The 18,044-nt window shown below is 39.8% G+C and overlaps 2 protein-coding genes across 3 annotated transcripts; one reads left to right on the top strand and one right to left on the bottom strand.

Annotated features, from left to right (window-relative positions):
- The first annotated feature begins 4,940 nt into the window (after nucleotides 1-4,940).
- On the top strand, nucleotides 4,941-8,386 carry has1 (hyaluronan synthase 1). Its single transcript, XM_028980959.1, has 5 exons — nucleotides 4,941-4,962; nucleotides 5,516-6,188; nucleotides 6,281-6,506; nucleotides 6,849-6,981; nucleotides 7,156-8,386. The coding sequence occupies exons 2-5, from the start codon at nucleotides 5,523-5,525 to the stop codon at nucleotides 7,829-7,831; spliced, it is 1,701 nt and encodes a 566-aa protein (XP_028836792.1). The 5' UTR covers nucleotides 4,941-4,962; nucleotides 5,516-5,522; the 3' UTR covers nucleotides 7,832-8,386.
- Nucleotides 8,387-9,117: 731 nt separating this feature from the next.
- spaca6 (sperm acrosome associated 6) lies at nucleotides 9,118-17,417 on the bottom strand. 2 transcript variants are annotated; one of them, XM_028980723.1, is made up of 10 exons: nucleotides 17,191-17,417; nucleotides 16,770-16,856; nucleotides 16,404-16,475; nucleotides 16,160-16,183; nucleotides 15,815-15,892; nucleotides 15,252-15,352; nucleotides 14,955-15,111; nucleotides 14,653-14,830; nucleotides 13,579-13,659; nucleotides 10,867-11,822 (listed from the first exon to the last, which is right to left on the bottom strand). In XM_028980723.1, the coding sequence occupies exons 1-10, from the start codon at nucleotides 17,411-17,413 to the stop codon at nucleotides 11,792-11,794; spliced, it is 1,032 nt and encodes a 343-aa protein (XP_028836556.1). In that variant the 5' UTR covers nucleotides 17,414-17,417; the 3' UTR covers nucleotides 10,867-11,791. The 2 variants fall into 2 exon arrangements, 1 of the variants encoding a protein (XP_028836556.1); XR_003749828.1 differs by lacking the exon at nucleotides 10,867-11,822 and adding an exon at nucleotides 9,118-9,383 and having other exon boundaries at nucleotides 13,579-14,830.
- Between the last annotated feature and the right edge of the window lie 627 nt (nucleotides 17,418-18,044).

Raw genomic sequence — 18,044 nt, 5'->3', positions numbered from 1 at the left:
CAGCATCAGCATTTTTTTACATTTACATTTATGGCATTTGGCAGATGCCCTTATCCAGAGCGAATTACAACGTGCTTTCAAGTTACCATTGATGAAGTGATCAGTTCTGCTTCATTAGGACCCCCAACTATGAATACAACCTTTTTATTCACTCTGTTGTAGATTCTGTACACAAGTTAGACAATAAGAAAGTTACAAGTTAATCTAAATATTCTTTATAGAGGAAGGTCTTGAGCTGCCTTTTTAAATTTGATGGCCAGTTTGGTCCATTTCTCTTTGCAGCACCTCTTAAACTCCATCAGGTTGGATGTGAAGCATCAGTGCTGCACTGTGAATACAAATGCTCTGTATGTATATATTTGATGTGAAATTTGTACAAGTGAAAGTTATTAGTTGTCAAAATTTGACACACCACAGCACAGCACCAAGTGCACACAGTGAAATGTTGTCTCTGCATTTAATCCATGCCCTGAGGGAGCAGTGGGCAGCCATGAAAGTTGCCTGGGGAGCAGTGTGTGGGGATGGATACTTTACTCAATGGCACCTGGGATTCAAACCAGAAACCTTCTGATTATAGGTCTTTTCTTACCCGCTAGGCCAACCACTGCCTCAAAGCATTATAGAAAGAAAAAGAGACAGAACGAGACAGAGGGCATTTCTAAAAAGGCAGTGGCTCAAAGTTCTGAGCCACTGCCTTAAATGCTTTGTTCATAAAACCACAGTAAAAAGTCAAAAAGTGAGGCCATTTCACAATAATGGGGGTGAATGTGAGCTTAACAAGTGCTTGTTGCTGCAGTTCTTCTATGCAGTGATATCAGAAGTGCACTGCAGTGGTCCATTTTTTATCTAACTAAATGCTAAAGGGAAGATTATATAACCTTAAACATTTCTCAAATGCAATCTTGTTGATTTGTTGATGCAATCCCACAATTCAATTCAAATGAAAGTATAGAGTGCTGTGCTTGTTTACCACTTCCACTAAAAATCCAGTTAAAATAGGAAGTGGTAAACAAGTTTTTTTTCATTTGTATTGAATGGTAGGATTGCATCAACAAGTCTAGACAAATATAGGGTGCAGAACAAATGCACCTTTTGTCTATCACTGCTTTAACATTCTTTCTAAGCCAAATATGTACCTTACCTGTGTGTGTGTAAAAATGCTGATGAGATTTGAAACATAATCCATAGTCAGTGTGTATGCTGCCATTGAAAACTGACTCTGAAGGTGTCAGTGCCTCACAAGCCATGCAGGGGATTTATCAAACACAGTGGCCTGCAGTACCACACAGGAAATCTGTGTATATCATTTACAAAACTGATTCCGGTGGTATTCTACTGGAAGCTGAACTGTTGTGCATCTGATTTAATTGACAGAGAGCAATCTGGTCTATATTTTTTGCAAAACAGCAAATATAATATAATTGTCAGGGACTGCAGGGGGGGCTCTCTGGCGCCATGATTTGCACCAGAGTTTTGTTGTGTAACTTGTTAGCCTGATTGTGTGCTGCTGTTGTGAGCATTCAAATGTCAGCCTCTTGTATCGCTTCCTTGTCGCATCATTAATCTGTAATTCTTATTCCCTAGTCTATAAAATTGTATCCATGCGTGTGAATCTGTGCGAATGTGCCATTCCTTTTTTTTGCAGATTAGTATTCAAGTTAGAATTCTATCACAACACATTGTAAGTTTGGAGAAGTTGCCTTGAGGCAACAAATAACCATTTACTTTCAGACACTAAGGAAAATTGTGCGGGGGATCTCAGTGCAAACTGTGATGCTTGATGATGGCCAGAGAAATCTTTAAAACAACAGATCCTGTGAGATGTTCCTGAGGCGCAGTAGTTAGTACCTATGAGAAAAGGTTATACCTACGTGTTATCAACTGTAATTTTTGTTGGTTTATCAGGTTATCCATCTGTCTGTCAACCTGTTTCTCTATTCATTTATCTTGAAAGCATTAGGGTCTACATACCTTACGATTTGCAGCTTAACTGTCTGCTGAAATGTAACTGTTGCAAAAAAACACTCAAAATGTAATGCTGACAATATACTATACACAATATAGTTGAACTGTCTGCTGTGCTGTCTTGTTTTCATGATGACAGCTTTTACAAATAGGCATGGTGGAATTGAGAAGACTAAACAACAGCAATACCCAACTTTGTGGACATGCAGTGTGTCTGCTTGCAGTTGATCACTATATATATAAATATAGGTTTTCATTTTCCTAACAATCCTCATGCAACAATAACCAGTCAAGATATCACAAGAAAAAAATCCATATTTCTATAAAGCATACAAACATAGCACTTCATAAACAGAGAAAAAGACATGAAGCATTGCAGTCCCCATAAAAGCCTTCTCAACAGGACATTGGCAATGTTTTTTTCCTTCAGTTGTCTAAAAGAAGGGAAGTCATGTAACTATGGGATCTTAATATCTGAAAAAGAAGAAACAAGCTGAGGCTATGACATACTACTACAGCCATTCACGTCACTTATCCAGAGGGACTTACAATCAGTAGTTACAGGGACAGTCCCCCCTGGGGCAGCTCAGGGTTAAGTGTCTTGCTCATGGACACAATGGTAGTAAGTTGGATTTGAACCCGGGTCTTCTGGTTCATAGGCAAGTGTGTTACCCACTAGGCTACAACCACATCACTATGAACAGCTTCCTTCTTAGAATGTATCTCTTGTAAAAAAATGCAAAATCAAAAGGATATTAGTAAATTCCAAACACAGAAAAAAGAGAAAAAACAAACCCATGTCTGTTAAAAAACACATTGATTGTTTCCTTTTAGAAACAGAGCAGATGATTTCCTCTTTGGTGAGACATGCCTTTGTTGGTCTTTCTGGAGAAGTGGCAGTGAAGGAACGCCACCTGCAGACAGTAGTGGGATCTTACAATCTGGATTTCTGTCCCGTCCATCAGCCTGGGAGTTTTTCCTTGCCACTTGATGTGTCTTATTCATTGTAAAGGTACAATTTAATTTTCTTCAATATTTGTCTTTACCTCATATATCTCCAAACCATCTACACCACCCAATGTAGTATGAGGTAGTGCCTAATCCTTCCTCAGTCTGTTACCCTCTGGTAAACTTTACCAGAGCATATTCCTCCATGTAACACAATTCAGAGAGATTTTCCATGTGCCATCAGAACTGTACTCAACAAAGACTCATCTTTTGTTCATCTTTCACTGCAAGATTTAAGCTGATTTAAAATAACTTCAGGCAAATGTTTAAGGCTCCTGAATAGCTGTAACCCTTAACAACAGCAACATTTATTTCTTATTTTGCCCAAAATTGCAAGCAGTGTCTCAATGGGCTCTGGCAGGCCCTAACGTTGGTAAACCACACTTCTGCACACAAGGAAAAACTTGTGAAAGTGAGAGTGAAGTGATTGTCATTGTGATACACAGCACACGGTGACACAAAGAAAAGTTTTTTTTGTGGGGAACATTGACTCAGTGCCAGCTGACTCGAATTGACTCGAACCCGTCGTGTTAACCATTTGGCCAACACTCCCCATGAGGAGAATAAAAGGGAGAAACCTTTGGAAGCAGAAAGGGACCCCCTTGAAGTGAAATGATTGTCATTGTGAAACACTGCAGCACAGCACATGGTGACACAACAAAACGTGTCCTCTGCTTTTAATCCATCACACTTGGTGAGCACTGAGCAGCCATGACAGGCGCCCGGGGAGCAGTGTGTGGGGACGGTGCTTTGCTCAGTGGCACCTCAGTGGCACCTTGGCGGTTCGGGATTCTGATAACGAGGGTAGAGGGAGTGTGCAATAGTGTCAGAGCAGGGTTGGTATTAAATTGTTTGAGACATCATTCCATAATGGAACATGACCCTGCTGGTAAGGAAGCAGCCCCGTTATCAGAAGGTTGCCGGTTCGAATCCCGAGGTGCCACTGAGCAAAGCACTGTCCCCACACACTGCTCCTCGGGCGCCTGTCATGGCTGCACACTGCTCACCAAGGGTGATGGGATAAATGCAGAGGACTCATTTCATTGTGTCACCGTGTGCTGTGCTGCAGTGTTTTAAAATGACAATCACTTTCACCAGTACTTCTCAGCAGACACTTAAAGTCAGGAACCAGGATCTAGAGTTGCTCAAACAAAGATCATGTTCAGGTGGCTGGGATTATGTGGTTATGGCAGAACATTTAAGTGCATCGTTATAGTATATGTCAAGGCTTTAATATTAGAACAAAAAAATCTGAAGAATTCAGACATGTACGCATAGCACTTAAACCACTAGATGGGGTGCACACTCCATTAAAAGTCAAACAATGCCACTGAGAACTGTGAACTGTATCATCTACTGTATCACTGATGGTAATCATTTTAAAGCACAGAATATATCAATCTCATATGCTTCTGTTAATTATGATGACGACAACAACAAACAAGGAAAAACAATGATACAAATTAGATTAGTAATATTTGGAGTTTACAGTGTTAAGTTATTGTAAATAGTAATAATAATAATAATAATAATAATGGTAATAATTTGCATAATTAACAATGATTGTTGTGGCATTCTGGTCCCACAACATCTGCATTCCACTAGGTCTTTTTTTATATTTCTTTCCTAATATTCAGCATTTCCTTCTTTCTTAATTTAACAGATCACAATCGTGTAATACCAGTAGTTGGGATCGTTTCCGAGTTTTATTCGAAGATTATGATGAACGCTGAATATGGACGGAAAGTGTAACGGAATCCTGAAACCCAAAGGGGCTGGAGCGGGAGTCCAGAGCGATTACGCTCCAAACTGCCCCATTCCCGTGACGTCGGACCGTCCCCGCGTGGCGTGGGCTTACTGGAACATCTTAACACGGCTTCACACATCTGGCGCCAGATGACGAGGCGTGTTCACACGCAGACTATAAGTGACCGCGTGTGCGCGCTGGGAAGCGGTCGGTCCGAGAGGAAGACGCGGCTGCGCTCAGAGGTAAGAGCCAGATGTGCGGCTATGGCAGGACTCCATATGATGGCAAATATATTTTACTCTCTCTCTCTCTCTCTCTCTTTATATATATATATATATATATATATGTACACACACACACACACACACACACACACACATATATAGTTTTCTTCCATATCAAAGCCAAAAGCGAATTCAAAATACTTAAACACCAGGGGTTTTCATGTATGTACATATAATTATTTCAAAAATTGGTCAAATACGTCCATTTGTGTAATATACAGAAAGATATAATAAAAAAAAAGGTTTTCACAATTCTGGTGTGCCTAGTTTATTGACCAACACATGCATGCATGCATGCATTAATGTATTTTTTATTTGATCAAGAAAAAGTATTAGAAGTGTTTAAAGTTTGCTTCATTGTCAAATCCAGGAATAAATCAATAGGAGAGCAGTGCCCCTTTGACTAACACATGATGACAAGCCCAATATATTTTCGTATCCGAATTTATAAAAAAAAAAATTAAGGCGTATACTGCTGCCATCCCATCAATATTTCTATTTTTTTTCCCAGATCAAACATGGAGTTGAAGCCACTGCTATGGAAGTCTGGTTTGATCGCGCGCTTGTTACTCACGTTCATGTTTGCTCTGCTGGTGCTGTGTGTAATGGTGTGGGCCTATGCTGATGGTTTCCAAATTGCTGCATCCCCCTATGGCATCATCTCCTTTGGCTTCTATGGCCTTTTCCTCAGCATACATATGTTGGTGCAAAGTCTTTTTGCTTTTGTGGAACACCGGCGAATGGCTGCAAGGCGCAATCCTTGCACCTACTCAAAGACCATCGGCTTCACCATCTCTGCCTATCAGGAGGATCCCATCTATTTACGTGAGTGCCTGAACTCCGTACGTGCCCTGAAATACCCGCCTGAGCTGCTCCGGATCATAATGGTGGTGGACGGAAACAGCATCGATGATTGCTATATGATGGAGATGTTCAAGGATGTGTTTGCTGACCAGGACCCAGGATGCTATGTGTGGCAGAACAACTACCACACGTGGGACACAGCCAGGATCTGTGGTGGTGAAGCAGGTAATTCTGAGTGGGAAGAGGATCCACAGAGGAGAGAGGTAGAAGATCTGATCAGGACCAAAAGATGTGTTTGCATCATGCAGAAGTGGGGAGGGAAGAGGGAGGTCATGTACACAGCATTCAAGGCGCTGGGATCCTCAGTAGACTACATTCAGGTACGACACGAAGTGAAATGCAAAATGGTGTTTTTCTGACGAAATTCTCTCAATTTCCTGAACGATTTTCCTGTTGTATTTTGTTGTCTTAGGTGTGTGACTCTGACACCAAGCTAGATCCACTGGCTACAGTGGAACTGTGCAAGGTACTGGAGAGCGACCCAAAGTGTGGGGCTGTAGGGGGAGATGTGATGATCCTAAACCTGAGGGACTCCTGCATCAGCTTTATGAGTAGCCTAAGGTACTGGGTGGCTTTCAACGTCGAGCGGTCCTGTCAGTCTTTCTTCAACTGTGTTTCCTGCATTAGCGGTCCACTGGGTGAGAAATCAATATGTTTTATGGCAAATATATAACACAAACAGAGATATTCCAAAAACACAACCTCAAGGTATTTGTCAATAATGAGATTATAATACCAGAATATCTTATTTCCTCTTTGTTCCTTCAGTTCATTCCTGTTGTATTTTCTTGCGGACAATACATCCCACAATACATTGCATTCAGATCATTATTAAAATCACAACTATACATGCAAATGATTTTGGTCACAATCTGATTTCATCTGATCGCATTTTGTGGAGATTTTGTGCAAAGTGCTCCTTTAGTATCGACCATTTCTCTCTCTCTCTCTCTCTCTATGATTTATTCCTTTCGCTCTAGGACTGTACCGGAACGACCTGCTCCAGCAGTTCTTGGAGTCCTGGTACAATCAAACCTTTCTTGGAACACACTGTACATTTGGGGATGATCGCCACCTCACCAACCGTATGCTGAGCATGGGCTATGCCACAAAGTGAGAATACATACTTTTCTGTGTTTTCCGTTGTATAATCCTGCCAAAAGCCCACACAATCCTTTATTTGCTGAAATCAAGTTTTTAATAGTAAAGTAACTGTTTCGATCTCAGCAAATCTCCATATTACATAGATTTTCTGCTGCTGCCTATCTAATGACCACGATTTTTCAGATACACGGCCTGTTCTAAATGTTACACCGAGACCCCAGCCCAGTTTCTTCGCTGGCTAAACCAGCAAACCCGCTGGACCAAATCCTACTTCCGTGAGTGGCTCTACAATGCCATGTGGTGGCACAAACACCATCTCTGGATGACCTACGAGTCCATTGTCTCCGGCGTCTTTCCCTTTTTCGTCACAGTCACCATCATAAAGCTTTTTTGGACAGGCACCTTGTGGGACATCCTCTGGGTCTTGTGCTGCATCCAGATCATTGGGCTGTGCAAAGCCATGTATGCTTGCCTCCTCCGCAGGGACTTTGTGATGGTTTTCATGTCCCTTTACTCTGTTCTGTACATGACCAGTCTCCTCCCTGCCAAGTACTTTGCGATTCTGACAATGAACAAGAGCAGCTGGGGCACCTCTGGCCGCAGGAAGATTGTGGGCAACTACATTCCCCTTCTTCCTCTGTCCATGTGGGCAGCCATCTTGTTAGGAGGCCTCTGTTACACCATCTACAGGGAGAGCAAGCAGGACTGGCTGACCACTGAAAAGCAAGAGGAGGCAAAGTTTCTGCTCCTAGGTTCTTTGAGTTACATGTTCTACTGGGTCATGATGCTGGCACTATATTGGGGATGGATTCTAAGAGTGTGCAGGAGAAGATCAAAAAGTTATGATGTCACAGTGTAGAAATGCACTCGGTCACATTGTTTGCAGGATGATTTTATTTCAAGGATAGGTTTAGTTACTGTTCATTATTTATGTATTTATTTGTGAAGTATATTTATTCATGGTCAATTATAGTTTCATTTTACTATTTTTATTGTATTTTTGTCTTTTTATAATTCATGCGAGTTTATACTGTTGACCTGCTGACTGCACAAAGGAGCACTGTTTTGGATCAATAAATAGAGCCATGGCGTTCATAATTGAAAACTGCTTTACTGTTTAAGCCAAGAACTTGATTGTGATATTTATTCGTGGAGGGAGATGTTTTCAGGGCTTCGCCGAACAAAACCTTGGACAGCGGCCAGGCTCCAGTTCATCATTTGAAAATGTTTTAGTGAAGCACGGCATTGTTTGTAACTAAGTATGCTGGAAATTGTACAGCTGCACAAATGTTAATGGGACTGTGTGTGTAGTTTGTTGAGTGTTTTGTTTATTTATTTTGTTGCAAATCATGTGCCATCCAGTCACTGTAAATGGACTTAAGTTGCACAATGTGAATTAAATTAATTGTTTTAAAAAAAAGAAAAAAATCTAAGTGGTGGTGTGGTTTATGCAACAATGAGCACCAATGTTTGAATTTTCACATGCATAGCACACACTGGCCGCACTCGCAAACACACTAATACAGTCACAGCTTTTGAGTTTTGAAAAGATTTGAGAATGACACAAATACTGGTTTACACAAAGTTTGCTGCTTCACTGTTTTTAGAGCTTTTTGTTGTTTCTGTGGTGTATTGACTTCTGACTGATGGCAACCCATTCCTTCATCATCAGTGCTTCGAGTTTGGTTTTTTTTTTATTGTCCACCTGCCTCTTGATTATTTGACCACAAATTCTCAATTGGATTAAGGTCCAGGGAGTTTCCTGGATCCAAAATTTCAATGTTTTGTTCCCTGAGCCACTTAGTTATCACTTTGGCCTTATGGGCCGGTGCTCCATCATGCTGGAAAAGCCATTGTTCTTGGAAGGTTGGGAGAAGTTGCTGTCAGAGGATATTTTGGTAACATTCTTTATTCATGGCTGTGTACTTAAGCAAAATTGTGAGTGAGCCCACTCCCTTGGATGAGAAGCAGTCCCACACATGTATTGTCTCAGGATGCTTTACTGTTGGCACGAGACAGAACTGATGGTCACCTTTTCTTCTCCAGACAATAATTTTTCCAGATGCCCCAAACAGTCGGAAAGGGGCTTAATCAGTCCTCAGCCGTCCAATCCCTGTACATTTCGCAGAATATCAGTCTGTCCTTGATGTTTTTCTTGGAGAGAAGGGGCTTCTTTGCTGCCCTTCTTGACACCAGGCCATCCTCCACCTGCCTACTGCCATTCCTGAGCAAGCTCTGCACTCGTGGCACCCCGATCCCGCAGCTGAATCGTCTTTTGGAGACAGTCCTTGCGCTTGCTGGGCTTTCGAGGGCACCCTGAACACTTGAACTTCTCTCCTTGAAGTTTTTGATGATCCGATAAGTGGTTGATTTCGGTGCAATTTTAGTTGCAGCAATTTCCTTGCAGGTAACTATAGTTAAGAGGAGAAGAACAATTTTCAAGCATCACCCTCCCTTTAAAGTATCCAGTCTGCTATTCTAACTCAATCAGCACGACAGAATGATCTCCCGCCTTGTGCTTGTCAGCACTTGTGTTAATGAGAGGATCACTGAAATGATCAGCAGGTCCTTCTGTTGCACGGATTAAGTTCATTTTAATGGCAAAGAAGGACTTCATCTGATCACTCTTAATAACATTCTGGAGTATATGCAAATTTACAATAAAAAACAGAAGCAGTGAACTTTGAGAAACTATTTGTGTCAACTGTAGGAATCTATACTTTATATGAATTTGAGGTGGGACATGGTTGATGTTCAGTCTAGATTAATCTATTTTAGTACTAGCAGGCCTTATATTTCATATGTATATACAGATTTGCACGATGTGAAATGTGTGGATTTATTAGAATACAGCTCTTTCTACAGAAAGCAGAAAAATAATTTCATTGATAGAATACATCCAAAACATTTTCAAAGCACATCACTTTTTCTAAATGTTCTTATGTTACAGTCTAATTATAAAATAGATTAAATGCCTTTTTTTCTCAGAATTCTTTCATGTTGTCACCCCATAATGAGTTTACTTGCGGTTTTGTCCAATTTATTACAAATAAAACACTGGAGCAGGTTTTCATCCAGAATTGGGAATATTGGGAAAAATGACTGCAGCAGTACATGTACAGAGACACATTACAGCAGTCATGTTTCCCAATATATAGACAAGTGTGTACAATGTGTCTAATCAACTGTTTTTTCCACAGGCTTCCATCAGGGGAAACTGAGGCAACTGAGCACACCAGAGCTTCGTGGCAAAGGTTGTGAATACTTATGTACATGTGATTCTGTTTTTATTTATTTATTTTTTATTCATTTGCCAAAACCTCAAGCAAACTTTTTTTAGTTTTCATGATGGGGTTTTTGTGTAGAATTCAGAGCTAGAAATTTAATCCAGTTTGGAATAATACTGTAACATAACAAAATGTGGAAAAACTGATGCACTGTGAATACTTCCTGGATGCACCATTCATGTAAATTTACCTTTACAGATATTTATGGTCAATTTAACCGTTTTCAGGTCCTGCCTGGTTAATTAAGCTCTTAGACATGAATGTCTTCCATCCAGACATTTACTCATGCACACAATAACAGTGACTCAGAGTCACTGAGGTTTAAATGGTAGATGGTCATGAGTAATTCAGGAGTAAGGGTCTCTCGAGATCAAATGCAATTCATCATCAATGAAATGCATCATAATTCACCTCACTCTCAAAGATCCCTCTACTTTTACACTAAATACACAGATCAGCCATAACATTATGACCATTATGAAGCAAATAACATTGATTATTTTGTTACAATGATACCAGTGTCCTATAATGAGTGGGATACATTAGGGACAAAAAAAAAAAAAAAACAAAAAAAAAAAACAATCGCAAGTTGTGCCACTTCTGATAAGGTCCAAATTGTGATGGCACAATGTGGCTGCATAGGATCAGATAGCATCAATTTTCATCTGGGAAAGCTGGGGTCCTGCACACATGTGGATGTTACCCATGTTCCGCCTACCTAAACACTGTTGCTCTCAGATTATTTCCTGGTGACAGTTCCAGGGCTGCTTATTGGTAAAAGGGAGACATACTCAATGATCAGGCTTTTCATTGTATAATTCATGAATAGCAGAATGAACTTGGTTAAGTGTTAGAAATCCCATGAATACAAAAAATGGTTTTATGACTTTAATATATTCCCATTCAGAGGAGCTACTTATGGCAAGAACATCTAGAACTTGAATCTATTTGACCGATTCTTATACATGAGTCAACAGTAATTGTGAGGTCAATTGCACAGTCACTTGCGAATGAAAATTGTGACGTAAAGAGTGATACCCCTTCCCTGACATCTGTTTTCAATTCTCTGTCCACTCCACCCTTTCCTTACTCTCACGCCTTCTGTTTCACAGTTGCTATTTCCCCTGATGAATGCGCGGCCAGCATATGGGAATCATTACAAAAAAAGGAAGTGAAGTATGAGTACACAGTGAAAGGTCTGAACATTTAAAAAAGTTTACCTCCGTTTCCTTGGAGCTAAATGTTTTCTAGTTTTTGTGTAATAAGCTGACTGTTATAATTTTAATCAACAATCTTCAACAACAACAATCAACCAACAATCACATCTTCATCCCATTAGATAGAGGAAGTTACAGTTACATGCTAATTTATATTGAAACAGTCAATCAAAGATCAGTTAAGTGCAGGGATTTTCTACAGGGATCTAACATTAAACAGATTCTTTGCATATTCCATGTATTTGGTGATAGTGGAGAAAAGATGAACTCTGACACTAAGAGTAGCTTATCTGTTGGCAATGTGATCCAAACACATTACTTTTCCATTTCTGCTTCATGAACTGATCTGAAACAAAATTGTATATTAAGGAAAAACAGTAACACCAGCAACTTAAAATAAATGTTTTATATATATATTTCATACATCTGCTAATTTGTTTAAGATGATATACAGAATTTGATATTGTAACAAGGTTTTATTCTGAATGTTTCAAATATATTTCAAAATTGGAAAATTATTATTATTTCAGTTACAGCTGGGGTGGTGGTCATGGGATCAAATTCACCATCTGTCAACTTGCCACTGAGGTAACCTTGTTACTGCTAAAATTTGGTCATTAATATACATAAAGTGATCCAAAATAGCCATTTACATTTACGGCATTTATCAGACAAGTGACTTACAATCAGTAGTTACAGGGACAGTCCCCCCCTCAGGGACACAATGGTAGTAAGTGAGATTTAAACTGGGTCTTCTGGTTCATAGGCGAGTGTGTTACCCACTAGGCTACTACCACGAACGATAAAATCTGTTATTAAAAATAAAAAAACTCAACAAGCATTATGAAACTACAGAGGGTAAGTAATTTAAGATGAACTGTAAGTAAAAGTGATGTTCAGACGTTGAGGCATTACACTAAGTCAGGACAACCAATCTCCTTTCCACAACTATTGGAAAGTTTAAATTCACTACTGATAAATTTGTTATTTAAGACCACTGTATCTTAAGTTTCCTTGGAAACCACAGCAAAACAAACTGCTAAGGGATCACCCTCCTAGTTAAAGAGGCAGGGTTATTTTGTGAGTCATGTCTGGATATATTTAGTAACATCCCTAGAGCTGTATAAAAAGGCACAATGGTCACTCCTGAGTCGTAAATCAATGAACTCAAGTCCCAGAATCATAACGATGGTGACCATTGTGACTTCCAAGTGAAAGTTTTTTGTTATGCAATTTTAAGGATATTAAATATTGCCTTCTATGAATACAAATATATAGATTAAATAGTCAGATTTGTATATCTGAGTATTTTAAGTAAACCAGGTTCCCTTTTTAGAGAACTACTTGTAAAGGATTAAAGGTACTAAAGACAAACACTAGTCTATTACAAATAGCAAATGTTGAGGACATTTGCAAACCAACTATGAACACAGAGTGATTCTAAAATAAGCTCAACACTAAATAAATTAAACTGGATTCAATGGAGCGAGATGAAAAGTAGAATGTAGTGTACGATTATTGTACAGTATCCAAGACAACATCTATGATATAGGTTAAGGCATGTTCCTTTTTTATCTCTTAAAAGCAATGCTTGTAAGAACAGACCCTTATTTTCAATGATGCTGTCTCTAATAAATATTTAATCCTCAGGAGAGCTTTTTTGGTTTGAAGGGTGGTAGTAGCCTAATGGGTAACACACTCGCCTATGAACCAGAAGACCCAGGTTCAAATCCCGCTTACTACCATTGTGTCCCTGAGCAAGACACTTAACCTTAAGTTGCTCCAGGGGGACTGTCCCTGTAACTTCTGATTGTAAGTCGCTCTGGATTAGGGCGTCTGATAAATGCTGTAAATGTAAATAAGTGTTTCCCCATCTGCAAAAAGAGACCCTAATGTAAAATGATTATTGTAATGTTAAACATTTGTTCACACCAACACTTTTGATTCAATTGTAACAGAACACTGGTCACTTTAAACAAAGCTTGAACATAAATGACTACAGCCTTATTGGAAGTCCGTCAGAGCAAACCCAAGCCCTGCACACCCTCTAGTGGTAAAAAAGGGAAACCTGGACAGAGCTGTCAGATGGATTAAAGACTTACTTAAAGAAGTATTTCATTCTCTTTAAAGGTCTTGTGTCTGGAGCATGTTCTTCTTCTCCAAATGACCACCAGAAAAGAGCCCTTTTAAAGACAACATTTTTTAATTTGAACAAAACTATTAATACACTATTATGATTATCCTATGCTATGTTCTATTCGCCATATGATAACATTTGATCTATGTAAATTTGGTTCAATAAATAAGGGGAAGAAAAGAACAAAAATTTTACTGCAACCTCTGACAAATATACCATGTGCAGGAGTCCTGATTCAATTACACTAGGAGTACATGACGGAGACATGTCATTCCTTCACTACTGATCATTTAATGAAATATCTAGGCCAGAAGAAAAAGAAAATGAAAACACACACCGTCTGCTGTGGGCTAATGCGTGTACTTTCAGAATCCATTTCAGAATCATTTCTAATGGTCTATAGCCACAGGCACTGTTCTAAGACCGAATTTATTTTCTAGAAAGCAAATAAAAGAATCACTCTCTGCAACTGCTACTGTATAGCCTTCAAATGCAGTACATGAGGTGAATGTGCAATGTGATCTCATTATGCCCTCTAATGACAGAGCCTATGTGGTGAATCCAGAGACTATGATATCTGGATCATTATCTCTGGAAATTCTGATCTCCATGTTCCCTTGAAAATCTCTCCACACAGTAGAGAATAAATCCATAGATCTTAAAGGCATGCATTGTAATGACATAGCAATTACAATTGAGATATTTTACTTAATTTGGGGTTGTCCTAAACCCCAAAGATGCCCACCTATCTCTGCTTCTAGTTTTACCTAGCTTATGGTTTTGTGGTTGGAGGTGGCACAACCAATTTCTTTTATTTAAGTTCATATTAAAGGCAAATTAATCATATGTGTGTTATTATACAGAAAATAATGTATAATTTTTATTTCCTACATTATTATATAAATTTTGTTAATTATCTAAATATTTTTCATTTGGAAAATTGGGCTCACCATAACGAAACAGACAATATTGCAATAAAATGTTTTGATTTGTAAAACAATGCTGAGAGACAGCCCCGTTTTTTGCCCGGCATGTTTACCCCAAACAGAGGAACAGGAGGAGCAGCAGGCTAGTCAGGCAGGCTGTGAGGAGAGCGGGAGGTGGCAGGCGCAGCTGGGATACAGACTCACTCTCCAACAGATGGAGATGACCAGAGAGAAGGACTTGGTTAAAAACACTCTGCAGCTCAGACTGGCCAATTACATCCTGGGGTGTGACTGAGAAGAAAGGTAAGAGGCAATGTGAGGATGCAGGTGGCTCAGAAATAAAAATCATGCATCTAGCTTTTGAGCTATCTGCTGGGATAATCCTGTGTCTGGAGTGGACAATGAACTACTTCACCTCTGAGGTAAAAGTATATTCGAACAAGGGAGCGCTCTTTAGAGAAGATCTCACACTGGTAGGTGCCTTGGTGCTGGAGACTGGTTGAGGAGATGAAATAGAAAGGATCCAGACCTACAGTCACCTCCTCAAATTGATCAATCAATGTGGTCTCTATCTATATGAAAAGTAGTCTCAGTGTGATTATATGATAACCCACCAACATCCACCCAATAACCAGTATAAAATAACCACCTATATCAAGCAGAACTGTTAGTTTTTAATGAAGATGGACAAGGCTGCAGTTTTTTCCCTCACCTTTGCATACCTCCAGACAATCTCTATGTCACCCGGCAACTTGAACAACACGTCACAGCTCATCAGCGTCCGGTTGTTTTCCCCGACTGTCACTTCTTTTACTGTAGTCACACATGCAAAGATCCATATAAAGAACACACACAAGTGTAGAGACTCACCTTGCAGACTGTCTCAGGAGAGGCTTTGGGAGACGGTACTGTCTGCCTACAGTTTCCTAATTACACCGTTTAAGCAGCGCCTCCGGGGAGAGCAGTGAAAGGGACTGATATACGCTGAGAGTTAATTGTACACCACTGGACGGAAATTAATATTACCGTGTGTGTGTGTGTGTGTGTGTGAAGGGGGGGGGGGGGGTGCCTTACATCAAGAAGTCAAGGACTTAAAGGGTACATAAAAGGCGTTTCTAGAAATTATATAATGTGTGGAAATATTCACTCAAGGCACAAGCTGTGTTTCTCAAATGCTGACTTGGCCTGCAAATCAAGCTCTTCGAATATAATGAAAATGAATTTGCATAGCTAAATTTATTTAAGTAATATTTCTGCTTTGCCTCTGTGGCACACCTGGACAGTCCAGAGGGAATTCACAGGAGTCATACTGACAGGTAATGCAGTTGTAGACAGCACCGGATGCTTGGAAACCTGAGGGTCAGACGATTCAAGGTCATTAACACTTGACATGCCCAGAGCATTCTGAGATCTGCTCCAGGCCTTCAGAAAAGCCAACAACAGTCTCTCTATTATTTTCTCACAGCAATATATTATCACTAAATATTTATTACCATCACATATTATAGCAATGTATCATTGATTAATGATACATAACAGTGATTTGTAAAGCCAGTACTAAAACATTCAATATAACAATTAAAACTATTGCGAAGTCAGTGATCAGATGCATTTACTCACCACATGGGGGAAAACACCCAGAAGCTTTGTAGAAGATTTTTTTAAGTATAGAAAAACACACACACACAAATATGACTTTGTACATTTTCCATTCATTCATGGTGCACTCTCATTTCAATATGATATATACCATTTACATGAAATTAATTAAAGGACATAATTCAAATCAATGCTCGAATAAAAACATATAAAATCATATACATTAAGAATATATAGGCTATAAAAAGGGAAATGTATACTTCACCTCTAGGCAGCCTTGTGGCGGCATCTACAAAATTGCCTGCTGCGGTCTGTAACCTGTCTTCGTAAACACTATCTAAATACAAAAAAAATTGCAGACCGGCATGATCGCTATTATTTATGTGGCAGATTTTTAACTCAAGCACTTCAGGGGTGTCTTCCGCAGCCAGTCACTCATTCCCAAGTCCTCAATTTTGTTGTTCAGGAGGTTGTAATTTTGACCAGAATGCCTGAGAAACGTTGTAAAGCAGCGATATCGTTCTTAAGAAATCCTTTAAGACATTATAATTTGCCTAGAGTATAATATATAAATCAAGCGGAAGTCTCCGGTGCAGTCACCAGTTTGGACGGGGAGTCCTGCGGTTCTTACCTTCGTTGGTCTTCTGGTCAAATTCCTCAACAATGGGCAAAATTTCTGCAAGCATGATCTCCTTGAGCTTTACATCATAGCCTCGCCCTGAAACGAAGCAGATGAGAACAGGAGGCTTCGACAGACAGAAGGTCACGTCAGGTCACACCTGTCCCGGTATATCGGTGAATTTTTATTTATCTTTTACCGACTTTCGGTAAGTTTTCGGTCGTTTTCGTGTGTGTGCGCAGTGCGGCTGGATCCCCGAAGTTAAGAGGACGTTACCGTACCGAAACGAACAGCTAACTTTACTTCAAACGTAAAACAAATAGTAATACAAAATCATAAGCTCCCCGCAGCTGCAAACGATGCTCTGGGGTGACTTTTTTTTTTTTTTTTAAAGCGTTTTTCTAACAAATCTTTTTAAACAGAACAAACTCACCAACTTCTCCAGCAGTGATGACCCTTCGCTCGTCGTTAAATATTCTGTCCAGTGTTTTGAAGCACGAGTCTATATTTCGAATATTATATTCGGCTACAATATGACCCCAGCACAGGCGCAGGCTGTCCTCCTGACTCACAAAGCACTGAAAACAGCTCAGAGACGGCGCTGCGAGTGAACTGAAGTGCATCAGCCACAAAACACGAGCCCTCACTGCTGCCATTTTGAGGTCAATCGGGGTGACAACGACGGTAGAATCTCAGTGATTGTAAAAGCGGTGACGTCACCGCGCACAGGACGTACGTGTGCTCCTCGACACACTTTGTACAATAAAGTTTTTTTTTTTTTTTTATCAGTTTCCCTTTTTTACTTCAGCAGAAATGTGGAAAAGGACAGTCAGTTGTAGCTTTAGTGATATAAACCAGATTTACACAGTCTTTATTTAAATGAAACAGAACAATTGAACACAGCAGAAAACAGACATTGTTCTGTTTAAATTATGCTGACATACTCCAGACAATATCAGATATGCTTTATTGTTAAGGACAAAATTTATTCTCTTCAAGCTACACTTTGATATGCATGAGAAAATAATTTACAACAGATCTACAATATCCACACACTCACAATTTTTATAACTGGTGACAAGGTGAGAGACTGGGGCCGTGTCTCTCTCTGTACTCATCTTTTTACCCCTCCCATACTTCCCATTGTCTTTCTCACTCCCCACTCCCTCAATGCACCACTTTTGCTGCAGAGCTATGAGATGTGGTGAGAGAATGAGGCAGAGGCGAGGGATGAGGCTCAAACTGCAAAAGCAGATGTGCAGAAAGAGGGAGAAAGGATGGTGGGAT

This window comes from Denticeps clupeoides, chromosome 5 (assembly GCF_900700375.1).
Source record: "Denticeps clupeoides chromosome 5, fDenClu1.1, whole genome shotgun sequence".
NCBI lineage: Eukaryota > Metazoa > Chordata > Actinopteri > Clupeiformes > Denticipitidae > Denticeps > Denticeps clupeoides.
The sequence above is the reverse complement of the archived record's forward strand: the minus strand, read 5'-3'. Positions and strand labels throughout refer to the sequence as shown.